This window comes from Channa argus, chromosome 4, assembly GCF_033026475.1.
Source record: "Channa argus isolate prfri chromosome 4, Channa argus male v1.0, whole genome shotgun sequence".
NCBI classification, from domain to species: domain Eukaryota; kingdom Metazoa; phylum Chordata; class Actinopteri; order Anabantiformes; family Channidae; genus Channa; species Channa argus.
In genome coordinates, this window is record NC_090200.1 from 30,107,643 (window position 1) to 30,124,194 (window position 16,552).

General features: G+C 40.3%; 1 protein-coding gene across 2 annotated transcripts in view; it reads right to left on the reverse strand.

Annotated features, from left to right (window-relative positions):
- Positions 1-16,552, reverse strand: part of lrp5 (low density lipoprotein receptor-related protein 5) — a 75,634-nt gene that overhangs the window by 11,984 nt on the left and 47,098 nt on the right. For both annotated transcript variants that reach the window (XM_067500246.1, XM_067500245.1), the window contains 9 exons: positions 6,184-6,400; positions 5,941-6,094; positions 4,531-4,666; positions 4,150-4,394; positions 3,199-3,383; positions 2,561-2,709; positions 2,288-2,465; positions 1,219-1,415; positions 408-610 (listed from right to left, as the gene is read on the reverse strand). In XM_067500246.1, the coding sequence (XP_067356347.1) occupies positions 408-610; positions 1,219-1,415; positions 2,288-2,465; positions 2,561-2,709; positions 3,199-3,383; positions 4,150-4,394; positions 4,531-4,666; positions 5,941-6,094; positions 6,184-6,400 (1,664 nt within the window). The remainder of the gene's footprint in view (positions 1-407; positions 611-1,218; positions 1,416-2,287; positions 2,466-2,560; positions 2,710-3,198; positions 3,384-4,149; positions 4,395-4,530; positions 4,667-5,940; positions 6,095-6,183; positions 6,401-16,552) is intronic.

Consider the following 16,552-nt stretch of genomic DNA (forward strand, 5'->3'; position numbering starts at 1 on the left):
AACTAAGTATTGAGTGCTGTACATGCTCATGCTTTTCATGTTCATACTTTTCAGTTGGCCAAGGCTTCTAAAAATCCTTTCTTTGTATTGGTCTTAACTAATATTCAAATTTTCTGAGATACTGAATTTGGGGTTTTCATAAGTTGTCAGTTATAATCATCAAATTAAAAGAAAGAAACACTTGAAATATATCAGTCTGTGTGGAATGAATGTATACATTATACAAGTTTCACTTCTTGAATGGAATTAGTGAAATAAATCAACTTTGTGAGGATATTCTAATCATATGACCAGCACCTGTACATGATGGAAGTAAGAGCTAATTGTTTCTTAATGGCATGTTTTATTGTAACCATAGTTTTATTTGGAGGATCCTACAACAGCCACCGAAATAAAAGTGAGCTCACCCTTTCTCAGCATTGATGACGATGGCTCTGGGCTTGTCAGTGTCATCCTTTAGGACCACACCCACAGTGTTTCCATCAATCCTTTGGACATTGATCGTGTTGGTTGTCTCACAGGTCCAGTAAATATGGCGACTGTATAGGTCTAGGCTCAGGTCATGAAGCTGGTTGTCCACTGGCTGAACAGTGCTGCTTACTATCATGGACTGGTGGCAAACCCAGGAGGATAGCATAATTTTACTGCATAGCATATATTTACTCATTTTGCTATTACACTACTCCCTACTAGCATATCGACCATAGGCAGTATAAGGTCTAAAAACTCTTCATGGTTAATATTCCTTTGACTGCTGTCCACTGTTACTGGCTAAGGTTGATTTTGTGATTATGGGCAATTGAGTGTAAACTGTAGATTGATGATTTTATTTATTAAGTCTAGTCCACTGGCTAGTCAAGCCAATATCCATTTCCACATGTTTTACATGTATTCACTTGCTTATTTACATGTTCCCACAAAGGTAAAGTTAGCTTTTTCTTTAATTCATATAACACCTGGTTGATTGGGCCTTGGATTACTGTTACTCTTCCTACAGTTATTCTACTGTTAATAGGAATCACCATGTGCTCTTTTGTTTTGAGTGGCAGTTTCAAGCTTTTAAGGTTACCAGGTTGTCCACTGTAAAGACTCCACCACATGTTTTTTTGTCACAACCAAAATAAAACTATTGAGCCTGCGAGGTGATTAACTAATTAATTAATTAATTAATTTGCAGATATTGGTTGTGAAGAGTGTACCCATCAAGGGGATGTTTACCATGGTGCCATCATCTCTGGCCCTGCGTATGTTCTGTCGTCCATCTAGCCAGTAGACTAGCCGGTCTATTGGGTCATAGGTAACAGCCCGGACATTCCTCAGGACATGGATGGGCAGGATGATGTCAGGACTCTGCTCTCCCAAAACCATCCTGCTGATACTGGCCTTCTGACTGAAGAGCAGAAAACTAGAGGGTGCTGCAAACAGAGGATAGAAGGGGGACAGAGAGAGGAGTGAGCATGCTGAGTGTACAGTGGTGTCTAAGGCAAAAGGAAGGCTGAATTTTGGCCAATGGATATTATGAAACAGAAAGACAAACACAGAAGTCAATCCCAGAACACATACACAGAAGTCAATCCCAGAACACATACACAGGCATAATCATATTGTCATCAAATCAGAAAAGCTGAGGACAATTTCCTATAGCCCCAGGAGCTGAAAAAGTGCTTGGTTTCACAGATAATGTTTGTGCCAGCTGTTGAGCAACAGGTAGCTGAGGTTTACTATTTTATTTTCATTAGTTCCTGACTGCAAAGTCAGTGTTCTTGTTCCTAACCCTAACCCTCTGTCAAACCCAAACCTTCCCCATACCCTAACCTGAATCTCACCTTAACAATAAAACCAAGTGTAGAGGGACTCTGTTTGCCACAATTGAAATCATCTTCCCTTGAATTATAATTTGACTACATGTACAGGTTTAGTATTGTTTTATATTGTGTTGTATTGTATCATGATTGGTTTTGTTATTGTTAAGTTTAATTTTCTTATTTAATATTTTATCTCATTTCATTTGTTTATTATTATTATTTACTAAAAGAAATTAAATGCAAACAGTTTCAGTGTAACCTGAGATTTAAAAAACAACAATGCTTGAAAATAATGGTTGAATGAGAACAGTATATGATGTGAGACAGAATGGCAAGTATAAGATGAGTATGAAAAATGTATGTTTGCACATTTCCATAGCACTAGTTTCCATTTAACAGCACAAATACATTTAATAAATGTAACTGCCCTAGGATTCAAATAATGTACTGATCTTCCTGAATCCCAACTGCTCTGTACTTACAACTACAGTTTTGCCCATCTGGGTTTAAGGTGTAGTGGGAGGCACAGCGGCACCGGGCACCAGCTGGTGTCGCCAGGCAGAGGTGGGCACAGTTGCCATTGTTATGGGAGCACTCATTGGTACCATCCTGACGGGAAGAGTGGAATACCAGGATGTCCAGCATCAATTCCAGTTGGCCCTAATAACACAGTAATGTAAAAACAGTAAAGTTCGGTACATCATTATAGTTAAGACCGAATGAAATTTGACCCTTCAATTAAACTGGATCCATACCTGTAGCACCACTGTGCGGTTGAGTCCGCTGCGTTTGTCTGCCCGTTCAATACTGCGAAGGTTAAAATCTGTCCAGTAGATAAAATCCTGGTACTGGGTCAGACCAAAGGGGTGAGGGAGGTCATCTACAATGATTTCCCTCTGAAGGCCTGCAGAAGACAACATTGATACTTTTAATGTTAAAAGGAAGCTTCTAAGATCCTTAAATATTTGTACACAAGTACATGTAAGATAGGTGTGTTTACACAATCAGAAATGAAGCCTGTGAAACAACTGGTATACATTTGGTATATAAATGACACAGACAGAAAACAGTGCAGAGTAAATTTATGACTATTAAACTAGAAGAAGATACTGAACTTTCTTCCACTTAAAATGGGATGCAGCTGCAAACCTAGCAAAAATGGAGTGGTTACAGTAATTAAGGCCACATAATCAATTTGATACGGACTAAGAATCGGGTTTATGTACATGTATAGGCTGTTAAGACTATTCAGTTTAATTGATGCAGGCACACAAAAAATTCTAAACCTGTTTACCTCAAGGAGTTGAATTAGGTGCAAATGTAATACAGCTCTGTAAAAATTAGTAGGTGGGGACGAATAGTGTAACTGACTGGTGTGTGTGTGTATCCAGACCTTGCATGTTGGTGCTTTCTATCATGCATGTGTCCAGGTCAGTCCAGTAGAGTCGGTGGTCTACATAGTCAATGGTCAGTCCATTGGCGCGGCCCACTTTATCCACCAGGGTAGTGATGGTGCTGCCATCCATGTACGCTCTGGCTATACGAGGTCGACCACCCCATTCTGTCCAGTACATGTAGCTGTGGAGGCAAAACACAGTTTGAGACTTGTCAGAAAAACCATACCAACCATACCATACCAAAAAGTACCATCAGTTTTTTTTCCTGATACAATATTCATTAAATTAAATCATCTTTGCCAGAAGGAAAACCTGTTTCCACTTTGTAACTTTTCTTTTGTAACGGGCTACCGAAGAGAATAGCTTTGTTTTTACGGCCTTAATTAAAGTATGAGCAAGGGTGTGTGATCATAAAAAGACAGAAGATGCCTCCAGGAAAGTGTGCTGACAACTTTTGGCCCCGACATCATCGAAATCTCCTGCACTGAGTGATATGTGTCAGGGAATTGAACATGCTAGCACAAGTATGGCACGTTCATGCAAAAAGACACACACACAGACACAGACACAAACACACACACACACAAGTTCAGAGTGTCTCAGGGTGATTTGGCAGTCTTGTTTACTGGAATCAATCCTATCTCAACTGGAAGATTGGGCAAAAAAGGGGGAGCTGTCGTACCTACATACCAACACAATACCACTGCAACAGTCATTACCGCACAGAGAGTAAAGAGACACGATACATAAAGTCATTGCCACAAACTAATATCCTTAAAACATGTAAACAAACAAATTCTTAACAACTTTTCAGTTTTTTGCAAACACAGCAACCATAACTTTTTAGACTATATACTGTATTTTACACCAAACGATGAAGCTATAGATTCTGCACAACAACAAACATCTTAGTCCTATATGTGGGGCAATGCTGTCCCCCATCTCACCCATTGGCTGGGTTCAGTGCCAGTGAACGTGGGTTGTCCAGTGAGCGAGGATTGTCAAGATCCTTACAGACCAGAACTTGACGATATTGGCCACCCAGCCGGGCCACCTCGATGCGGTTTGTGCCTGTATCAGCCCAGTAAATGTTACGACCCATCCAGTCAACTGCCATGCCTTCTGGGTAATCCACTCCAAACTCTATCACATGTTCTACAGAGCTGCCGTTCATGTATGCTCTGCTGATTGTCTGAGGGAAAAAGAGATCCCTCAGTGAGAGGAAAACAAAAACAAAGAGTCAAGGTCAGGGAAGTACGTAAATCCTGAAAAATTATTAAATAAACTCTTTAGGTACCGTGAGGTAAAATGACCATGACCCAACCAACCTTGGCCTGTACATCTGTCCAGTATATTCTTCTTTCATAGACATCAAAGTCTAGTGCGGAGGCCTCTTTAACTCCAGTTAGAGGAATGGCCACATCATTGCTGTTGGTACCCAGAGAGATGCTCCTAATGTTGTCCCTGATTACAAAAATAACAAGAGACAATGTTTTTTTAAAATACAAAATGCTTTAAATATTCAAATCCAATCAAAACTAGGACCTCAAGAACACTGATTTATTGATTTTCTACGGCCAGAGTCATTAAAAGACATAAATGTAGTCAGGAGCATTTGAGGTGGGACTGAGTTAGGATCAAGACACAACCAGGTCAAAATATATGTGAAATCAAATCAAGACTGAGGCAATAAAAGAAAAAATGTGTCCCCCATTTGTTTTGCTATTATTCATAGTGCATGACACATTGTACCTAAACATTGCAATATTTGCATAAATTATGATTAAACTGAAACTGGTTGAGTGCTGGGATGGCAGTTTTTCTAACCTTTTTGCCTGTATGAGCTCACTCACTTGAGGAGATTGTTACTAATAATAGATGCTAAAGTATTTTTGAGTATTTTTAATTAAGATCCTAAAGATTTAACATAGTATCATGTGTTGTTACAGTTTTTGAGTAGTTCGTGTTCAGTTTTGAGAACTCTATATTCAGTCAAGATGTTGGTCTGTGTGACCAAAAGGTAAATTTTCTCATCTGATCCTACTCCTGAGATTTTAAGTTGTTTTTTTAAGAAAAAAAGGCTTTGAAATGTGTCCAAAAGCACATACATACACATGATACACACACACACGTGTGTGTGTGTGTGTGTGTGTGTGTGTGTGTGTGTGTGTGTGTGTGTGTGTGTGTGTGTGTGTGTGTGTGTGTGTGTGTGTGTGTGTATATATATATATATATATATATATATATATATATATATATATATATATATATATATATATATATATATATATATATATATATATATATATATATATATATATATATATATACATATACATATATACACACACACACACACACACACACACATATAAAGGTTCAAGGTACTTAAGTGTATTTATCAACACACACTCACTGTAGTAAAATATGTAAACATAACAAAATAGATTCAATTCTAAATAGCTGTTTAAGGCAATGTTTACACATATGTACCACAAGTAAAATGCAAACTTGGGAATAAATAAAAGACTCAAATACTGACTTGTACTGTTAAGCAGCAGGAGCATCATCTACTGTAAGGAGCAGGGAATGGTGGTCTACCAGATTCATTCAGCTGTTTTGTGTCATTTGTTTTTTATTTGTATAAAATTCTGTGTATATGTAAATGTATATACACAACATAAAACAGACGTGAAGTGAAGCAGAACAGAAGTGAGCATCTCGACAAGCAGGCTTACCTGTTGGTGAAAAGCAGAAAGGCCTCAGGCACCACGCAGGTCTCCAGGTCTGACAGGAGCTCCATGCCCATGGGACAGGCACAGCTGACTGCCTGTCGTTGCCAAAAACACAAATGGCTGCATCCACCATTATCCACTGCACAGCCATTTGTACCTGGACACAGATTGAAAATTTCATAAAACATTATACATCGTTTGCTTAGCTTATCCTACTGTGAATCTCTGAAATCTTGTTCTGCTTACCATAGGTCTCTGTGACCTTAGTGGCCTTTAGCCCCATTAAATCTGGTAGCTGGTCAATAATGAGCTCTCTTACAGCCCTTACTTTGTGAACTCTCTCAATGCTACGTCTCTGCCAGTCAGTCCAATAGATATAATCACCCAGTAGAGTAAAACCAAAGATATGAGGCAGTTTGTCCTCCAGCAGAGTCTGTCTGTTACTGCCATCCACATTGATGACCTGAGAAAAATGAGAAGAAAGGGACATTTTTCCAAAAAAGTAATACAGTTTATCTTGGAGTTTTCCAAGGTGGAAGTGCACAATAAAACCTATTATTACAAACTTATATTGTTTATGTTATAAAATAATTTCATACTTAATTGCTAGATTCGGCAACAACCTGGAGACTAAAAATTTTACCTGGAAATTAAAAACATTTATGCTCCAAAGAATGTGATGACAATTTTATTAAACCGTCCTTCAGCAAGGCATCAAATCTACAAATTCTACAGTTTCTATTCTGTTTGACCTCCCATTTCCATCATTATTGCTGGAGTAATTGGAAATTTGATTTGCTGGAAATTGTGTTTGTGTTTCCGGGTGCTCCTCATAACTTCAAAGGCTGATTAAGCCTTGGTTAAAGGTAATGGTCAGAATTAGTTTTAAGGTAAAGTTAAGGTAAGGGGCTAGGGGATGCATTATATCAACGAGTGTCTTAACAACAAAAACCAGAATGGAGTGTGTGTTGGTGTGTATAAGCAAATTAGTCCCAAGCATCTATTACTAGGTTGTTGAAAGCTTATAGAAGTGCCAATGCCAACAAACCTCCTGCTCCATATGTGTGCATGTTTCTACAAGTGGAAAGCAGGACCCACAAGGGACAAGGCTACAATTACGACTTGTACCCAGCCAGCCCTCTGCCTCCCTTCACCGCCCATCTGCTCTATTACGGAACTTACATTAAAAGAAATTTTAGACTCACTAGACTCATTTGCAGCTTTGCAGAGTTTGTTTATGTGTGTCTGTCACGCACTGCTGAAGTCCCTCAATGTGCTGGGCCAAAGATTTCACAAATAGTAGGAATTCCGTTGGATGATTGCTACAGCATACATTATGTGCACGGCAAACTGAAACATTATTGCTAAATGCTTGGAATTTGTTTAGTGCAGCACCGTGCAGTGTTCAGAATCTATTGGCTTTAGTTCTTTTTCATTATTGTAGTCTGGTTTATGCAATTTGGGTCTTGTAGGCTTAAGATTGTTTTGTTTGTTTATGATGTAGAGTACCTAAATTCGTACTCAGCTGATACATACAAGGAGCTACTATTTGGGGGTTCAGGGTCTTGTCCAACACTTCCACATGTGGCCAGGAGGAACCAAAATAAATTAATACATATTTTTTTAAAATATACAATTGGATTTGAATGTCAAATTTAATTATGAAAAGAGCCAGAAGTAAGTGGAACCAAGTGGTAATGCAGTTGCTATTTTGAAAAAGTCTTCTAGGATGACTTGGAACTCAGGTTCCACATTCCTGAGAAATGCTTCCATTGTCAAATGCCCACACACATAAGCAAACTCTCCCAGACTTTCATTACTTTGACTGTTTGCTTATGCAGGAAACAGATAATGCTGGGTATTTAGTGATGTGCCATGAATGTGTGTGTTCTAACCACAGGGTTAGGGTTAGGAGAGTTTAGGTTTAGGTTGGGGTAATTAATACTACCACCCAAATTTTTTGATTCCTATTTTATGAATTGCAATTTCATTGCATACGAGTAATAAATATCTATGTATTTTTATTTGTATTGTTGATAGAATGTCAAATTAGAATTTTTAAGCCAAAAACCTTAAATATTTCCACATATCATTCACGTCATTAAAAACATGCCTAAGTACGAATAGCATGAGTAGCTACTCATGGTTAAAGCTGAGTATGTATTGCATGTACTTTGAGCTGCAAAAATAGACAGTGGCATTAAAGCTGATAGTCAGTCATCAAAGTCATGATTATTCCAAAAGCACCATTTAGTTGGCACAAAGTAGCACTTTTGGAATATTTAGATGACCAGACCTTTTGCACATGTTAGTGAGTTATATATTTCCATCCATCAATTATCTAAATGTCACATTCCCTGTTTTGGACTCTGGTTTTGTTTAACTTTACTTGCTGTTTCTGGCTTTTATTTTGTTAATCCCCCTGCTCCACTTCCCTGTTATGTTCCTTAGCTTCATGTTCCCCAATAACTCAGATTGTTTTCACCTGTGGCCCCTGGTATTTATACCCAACTTTCCCCACCTCTCGCTGCCAGATTGTCTTTCCTTCTTCCCCTGTGAACCTACCTGTGGATTATCTCTGCTCTTTGGACTTTGCCCTTTCATGCCCAACCTGACCCTTGTGAGTTTTTGACCTGAGGTTTGGTTTCCTGTTTGTTTCCATGTTTAGTTTTGTTTCTGGTTATCTCTGTGTGTTTGGCCCTGGTCTAATGTTTGAGTGTTCGTTTTTGTCTCTTTCAGTTTGGCAGTGCCCGATGTTCTGTTCGTCCCCGTCTGCCTCCCCTTAGTTATTGAGTTTATTCCCTGCACTGTTATTTAGTTTATCATTTCCCTCCAGAGTGTTTAAGTTTATCTGTTTTACTTCCCTTTAGTTATTGCTATGTGTTTTTTTTTCCGCCCTCCTTATGGAGTGATATTCTGTTTGCTTTTCTTTAAATAAACCTTAATTTACTATAACCCCTTCCCTTGCCGTCTCCTCCTTTTGGGTCCTATCTAAATTAAAGAAAAACTAGAGAGTGTGACACTAAACTGCTTATCCTGGTAATATTTGTAGGGAAGCTGGGGCCAGTCCCATCCCAACTGTCACTGTACAAAAAGCACAGCACACTTACTTTACAGGCAATTTATAGTCACCAATCAACCTAACTTTATGTCTGCCCATGTAAGAACAGGGAAAATAAAGGAATACAAAACAGAAAATACTCCATTTGCCAGCCTGGATTCAAACCGGGACCTTGTAACTGTAAGGAAGAAGCTCTATCCACTCCTCCACTATGCTTGGTGTAGACTTAATCGCTAAAATCTTCAGTCTGCACTCAATTGCCCATAATAACAAAGTTTGAGTTTTAAAAAATGCTGAAATGTTTGTAAAATTCAAAAGTAAAATCTCTCTAACAAAATGTTAATTTGTCAAACCCCTGGAGTTTCAATTGTGCTTTAATGTTTTAAATGTAACTGAAAGCAGACTCTTATACTTAAAATCAAATTTTCCTTATTTATACAAATAACCACGGTGAGAGGGTATTGGACTTCCTGAGCATAAATGGCCAACTATGCCTTAACACCTCCGATGTTACACAAGCTGCTACTTTGCTTAAGCAGACCTGATATAAAGTTGCAGTCACATAAATATGTTTCCCGTGAAAGTGAAACAGGGCAATCACATTTGATTCTTCTCTCCATGCACCTCGTTAACTACGCAGAGTTCAATTTGCTTGAGTGGGACCGACTTCCAAAATCTCAAGGTTCTCTGAAGTCCACCCAATTGTGAAATGTGGCATGACTTACCTCTAACAACTGCTGCTTACAGCAGTTACACTATTATCCAAGTGTATACAGCATTCACTTACTAACCAGAAATATACCCACCACCTTTATTACCTCTTTGTTCTGTTTTTTGTCCTTTTCCCTCATGTCAATCAAGAAATATATTTTCATTCCCAAAAAGAAATAACCAATAAGTAAATTGGTTCACAAAATGGAAAGACATGAGAATCCTTCCGTGATATTAACTTGGTGCTTACTTGAGCAGTCCTTAGCACTTGATTAAATCAACGATTGAGTACATGAGCACATGTTGAATGCTCCTCTTAGCTCCGCATGAAGGAGTAGGGAGGCACTCTTATGGTTTGATTCAACGTCTGCATGGCGCGGTCAAACATTTACATACTGAGATTAACATCCTCATTAAAATAACATGGTAACAAGGGTCCGCAATACTCATTATTCTGCATGTCCTTCATAGAGTCTGCAACAGAGAGAATCAATAGAGAACAATCACTCACATAACCAAGGCGGCAGTCAGAGTCAGGTGGAAAACTTGGGGTGGTCCAAGGAGTGGATAGACAAATGGAGAAATGAACTCAATGAGGCCTGGAATGTCGTGGTGAGATTGCAGACAATCTGGCAGCTTTGTAAGGGAACTGAGGAGGGATATAAACACGAGTCGAGTGGTGAGTGCTGGTTTAATCTATGACACGTGGAATGTGGGTTGGATCTTGAGAAGCAGTCAACTACTGTGTGTATAGTGGTTATGCCATTTGAAGGGGGAAGTCCACTCACAAAGTCCATAGTGATGTGGGGCCAGGGTCTCCTAGGGATTGTTAATGGATGAGGAAGGTTGCTGGGAGGATGTCTTGGGGTCTTGGCCTGTGCACACATGCAGCAACGTACTCTTTTGTCTTTGTGCAAGTAGGGCCACCAAAAAACAAACAGGGTTCGGGGAGTACCGGGGTGACATGTTAAGTTGGAGGCATGGCACCAGTGAATGACCTTGGAGAGGAAATTTTCAGTATTGTAGAGAAAGTGAGGGGATCAAGTGGAGAGGGCTGGTGCACGGGCAAGGCCTTGAATAACCTCTTCCTCAAGGTCAACTTTAAATGTGGCAAGAGGAACTGAGGAGGGTAGGATGTATTTGGGGATCTCAGATTGGTCATCTGCATGACGTTTGGCAGACCGGAGGTACCTCAGATTCTTGTGGTCCATAATAACCAAGAAGAGCTGTTTGGCTCACTCCAACCAGTGTCACCACTCTTCAAAGGCTAGCTCGACTGCCAGAAGTTCTTTGAGTGCTGATAGGTAGAAAAGCGCTACATAAGTGCAGACCATTTAAAATTTACCATTAGTTACCCTACTGGCATAATAAAATGACCACTGACATCAAGGCAAGGAAGCACCTAACAATGCATGGAGGGTTTCACCCCAAATCCAGCATCCTGAGACTGTACACTAAGCAGAAGGAAAGAGGCAGAGGATTAGTGAGGGTCAGAGCCACTTTCCAGCATGAAATAACCAAGATCCATGAATACATCAGGAAGATGGACCCATGGGATGATGTGGTTAGTGAATACCTCAGGCAGCAGGAACCATAAGTAAAAGAGCAGGAATCCTCATTGAACCCCTGTACCGTATGTGCTACCAGCAGGTAAAAGAAGTGGCTGATATAGAGAAATTCTACTAGTGGCTGGACAATACTGGACTGAAAGACAGCACAGAAGCACTAATCCTGACAGCACAGGAACAGGCTGTGAATACACGATCAATAGAGGCCGGGTTCCACCATACCAGGCAGGACTCTAAGTGCAGACTGTGCAAAGATGCCCCTGTGACAATACAGAACATAACAGCGGGATGCATGATACTAGCAGGACATCCCAGGGCATACATGGAACTTCATAATCAAATGCCTGGCATAGCGTACAGAAACCCAAAAGTCAAAATTAGATACACCTCAGAATGTGGTTGGGAATGACCAAGCTAGGATCCTATAGGACTTCCAAATACAGCCTGACAAATTTAATGGCAAAAAAATTGGATATAAAAGTGTTGTGTCATGATCTGGCCTCATGATCATGATCAGCTTCACCTCCTGTCTTGGACTTTTACTTTGTAGCCCGTTCCCCACTTCCTGTTCCCACTTTATTTCACCACTCATCACAGACCATTGTTGTTTACAACTGTTCCCCTGCCTATTTAGGCTCAGCTCTCTCCTCAGTTCCCTGCCAGATCCTCATCTTTACTCCTGGATGGAACATTCTGCTTTCTGGTTTGCCTGACTAGCGTTATTTGGACTCTGTCTTTTACTGTTTAGTCGTTGTTCCTTCCTGCCGTATGCCCAGTCTCTGATTCCGATTCATATTAAAATATTGCCTGTCTATAAGATACTGTACATGTGATCTTTAAATTATTTAGGATTTATCAATGGCACAAAACCCAGTCAAGTTGAAACTTCGACTGATTATACATGTATGTTTCAGTATGTGGTACCACCAGTATATAGATTATAAACTTCAGTAAATGTAAAAAAGTAAATCCTTTTCCCACTCAATACAAAATGCACTAATGATCAGTTACAACACTGATCTACAGAAGCATCTTGTTCACTTTCTCCTCCTTTCTTCTTCTACAGCACCCTTCTACAGTGTTGGAGTGCAACAAAAACAATAGCATGAGATGCACTGTGTATTTGAGTTTACACATAGTGATTGTTGCATACAGTGTATACATACAATCAAAGAGCTACTGTGTCAGTCGCTGCATGGAACATGTCTCAGCCCCAGCCCCTGCTCTAACTACATGTAGTTACCATATGGCTCTGCAGTGTGATTAAATGCTGCTACGCTAAGTCAATCTGCATAATCACAACAAAGGGACAGTCTTGTGTGTGTCTGAGTGTGAATACAGAGAAAGCAACACATCAGTCAAAGCTGCTCACACTCACACTCATTCACATTCACTCCTTTAAAAAGAAGGGGCCAGTGTGGTAACTTCAGAGGGGTCTTGTCTTTTCCACTGACAAGGAGCTGGGGTGGGAGGTTGCAAAGTCAGATTCCAGAGCATTCCTCCAGTGTTTAGTCCAAGTCTTCAGTCTGCACGAGTCATTTATCATTCCTCTTTTAGAAATGTTGGACACTGTTCAGTTTTCAGCTCCCTTGCAACACCCACATGTGTGCTTATACTCAATCACGGTATAATACACGTGCAAACCACTAATGCAGAAAATAAAACTATTTCAAGTCACTGACAACCATGACAAAGCAGCACAGTGCTAAGGGGACAATAAAGTGTGGTCTGTTCTATTCTACACTGTACAATAGCATTTTATATAATCATTTTAAAAATTAAATTGTATAATTAGTAGAATAAATATTGTAATCTTAAATCACAGTTCTGAGGGTAAGCTACCTGGTTTGATCCAATTCGTATGACCAAGTTTCTTAGGAAGATAGCTTGCTAAAAGCTCTGGCTTTATTGGAGCTTTGTAAAGGATCTTCTAAATTGATAATTTTATTTCATATGCATAAGATGAATGAGAATTTCTATGCATTGGACTGATCTGATTACATATTCAAGGAATTTTGTCAGGACTACAAACTACAAGCCAAGCCAATTAATATAATTGCATTTACAATTGTTTTTGTGAAATACAACTTCATGCATAAGTTTATGTCATAGTCATTGTGGCATTGTCCTTTATTCTCATTTTAAAACACTGACACATCCTTAGTGGCTTTTATAGGGGTGGATCAATTGGCTAAAAGATGGGTCCATTTACTCACCAATCTTTGTTTTGTACAGTATGTTAGTGATGGAGCTAAATATGAGCCTTTCATTGACCTTTAACACAGAACAGAAAACCCATCTACTGTATTTTAGGAGCAGATGATTAAGCTCTAATGACACCCTTTCAAAAAACTGTTGAATATTTTTTGTTCAGAAACGCCTATAAATGTGACTGCTAATTTCTTTTCTTTATTTAAATGTATTTGGGTTTTTTTTATGTTTTTTGTTTTATTCCTGCTTTTAAACTGACCCACAAATTAAAAAAAACTCTGTCTAATTGGGCAAGGTGTGGTGCTTGGGCACTTCGAGCAAGGGGGCAGAACATAAAAAAACAAAGCTGTGGAAGTGACAGTGTTTTGCTTTGTAATATGGACATATAACACAGAAGTTCACAAATTTCTTTGTCATTCCAGTTAAATGTTGTTTGGTTGAATAGATGACTTGATAGATGATGCGTTTATACACACACACACACACACAAAACAAAGAAAGTCACAGGCAGATATACAATGAAAATTACTTCACACCCAAGAGCACACCCTTTGAGTTGGCTCCTTTCACCCTGACAGTGAGAGAGAGGGATGGGGAGACGGGACAACCACTCTTCAGTTGGTTAGCATTCAGTCAGAAAGCTCAGACATTTGCTGTTTTGCTCTTCTCTTTCTCTCTATGCTGCTAAAAAATACATTAACACAAACAAAGTAATTCTAATCCTGCCGATGCCACAACACCACCAAACCATAGTAAGAAAAAACATAATAGCCCTGGAGGGTGCCAGTCCGGCACCGACCGGACCGAGGGTCCTGGCTGTCTGTTTTATTCTCTTTTCACTGCAAGTACTGTTGCCTGAACTGTTAGCACTCTTGCAAAACCTGCCATGTTTTTGCTCTCTATAGATTGCTTTTCATTTATATTGGGCCTCCTGTGTAGCTTTACCCCTCGCTTTCTGAGGCGCCTTTTGATGTTTACCTATTTAGAATTAGTATCCCTCTCTGTGTGGCGCTTTTAGTTTGACCAGCCTGCCTTTTTTTTTTTCCTGTAATCGCCTGCCTCCTGGTCATCCCTTTTTCTTTTCCTTTTTGCCACAGCGAATCATGTGCCTCCATCTAACTCTGTCCTCTGCATCCTCTTCTCTCACACCAACTAACTTCATGTCCTCTCTCACTACATCCATAAATCTCCTCTTTGCTCTTCCTCTAGACCTCCTGCCTGGAAGCTCCAACCTCAGCATCCTTCTACTAATACATTCACAGTCTCTCCTCTGAACATGTCCAAACCACCACAATCTGGCCTCTCTGACTTTATCTCCAAAACATCTAACATGAGCTGTCCCTCTGATGTAGTCATTCCTGATCCTATCCATCCTCGTCACTCCCAAAGAGAACCTCAACATCCAGGGTCTGCTACCTCCAGCTCTGCCTCCTGTCTTTTCTTCAGTGCCACTGTTTTTAAGCCAAACACCATCGCTGGTCTCATCACCGTCCTTAACACCTTTCCTTTCATTCTCGCTGATACTCTTATCACACAACACACCTGACACTTTTCTCCACCCGTTTCAACCCGCTTGTACTCGCCTCTTCACCTCTTTTCCACACTCTCCGTTGCTCTGAACCGTTAACCCTAAGTACTTAAAGTCCTGCACCTTCTTCACTTCTGCTCCCTGTAACCTCACCGTTCTACCTGGGTCCCTCTCATTGACACACATGTATTCTGTCTTGCTGCAGCTAAGCTTCATTCCTCTGTTTTCCAAAGCAGACCTCCACCTCTCTAGATTTTCTTCCACCTGCTCCCTGCTCTCACTACAACTCACAATGTCATCGGCAAACATCATAGTCCACTGGGATTCCTGTCTAACCTCATCTGTCAGCCTGTCCATCACCAGAGCAAACAAGTAGGGGCTCAGAGCCGATCCTTGATGCAGACCCACCTCCACCTTGAACTCCTCTGTCACACCTACAGCACACCTTACCATGGTCTTACAGCTCTCATACATGTCCTGCACCACTCTGAAATACTTCTCTGTCGCTCCAGACTTCCTCATATAATACCACAGCTCCTCTCTTAGCACCCTGTCATACGCTTTCTCTAAATCTAAAAAGACACAATGCAACTCCCTATGACCCTCCCTATAGTTCTCCATCAGCAAATACTGCATCTGTTGTACTCTTTCTAGGCCTGGAACCATATTGCTGATCACAAATGCTCACCTCTGCCCTTAGCCTAGCTTCCACTACTCTTTCCCACAACTTCATTGTGTGGCTCATCAGCTTTATTCCTCTGTAGTTGCCACAGCTCTGCACATCTCCCTTGTTCTTAAAAATGGCCACCAGTACACTTCTCCTCCATTCCTCTCATCCTCTCACTCTAAAAGATCTTGTTAAACAAACTAGTGAGAAACTCTACTGCCACCTCTCCTAGACATTTCTATACCTCCACAGGTATGTCATCAGGACCAACTGCCTTTCCACTTTTCATCCTCCTTACTTCACTCGTACTAATCTTTGCTACTTCCTGCTCCACACCAGTCACCTCTTCTACTCTTCGTTCCCTTTCATTTTCCTCATTCATCAACTCTTCAAAGTGCTCCTTCCGTCTTCCCATCACACTCATGGCACCTGTCAATACATTTCCATCCTTATCTTTAATCACTCCAACCTGCTGCACATCCTTCCCATCTCTATCTCTTTGTCTGGCCAACCTGTACAAATCCCCCTCTCCCTCTTTAGTGTCCAACCTAACATACAAGTCCTCATATGCTCTTTGTTTGGCCTTTGCCACCTCTACCTTCACCTTACGCTGCATTTCCCTGTACTCCTGTATACTCTCTTCAGTCCTCTCAGTGTGCCACTTCTTCTAAGCTAACATTTCTCTGCATACACTCCTGAACTTCCTCCTTCCACCACCAAGTCTCCTAGTCCACTTACCCTCCTAGCCGTATCCCTGATCACATTAGCTGTAGTGGTCCAGTCATCTGGAAGCACCTCCAAACCACCCAGAGTCTGTCTCAGCTCCTCTGTGAAAACTACACAACATTCTTCCTTTTTCAACTTCCACC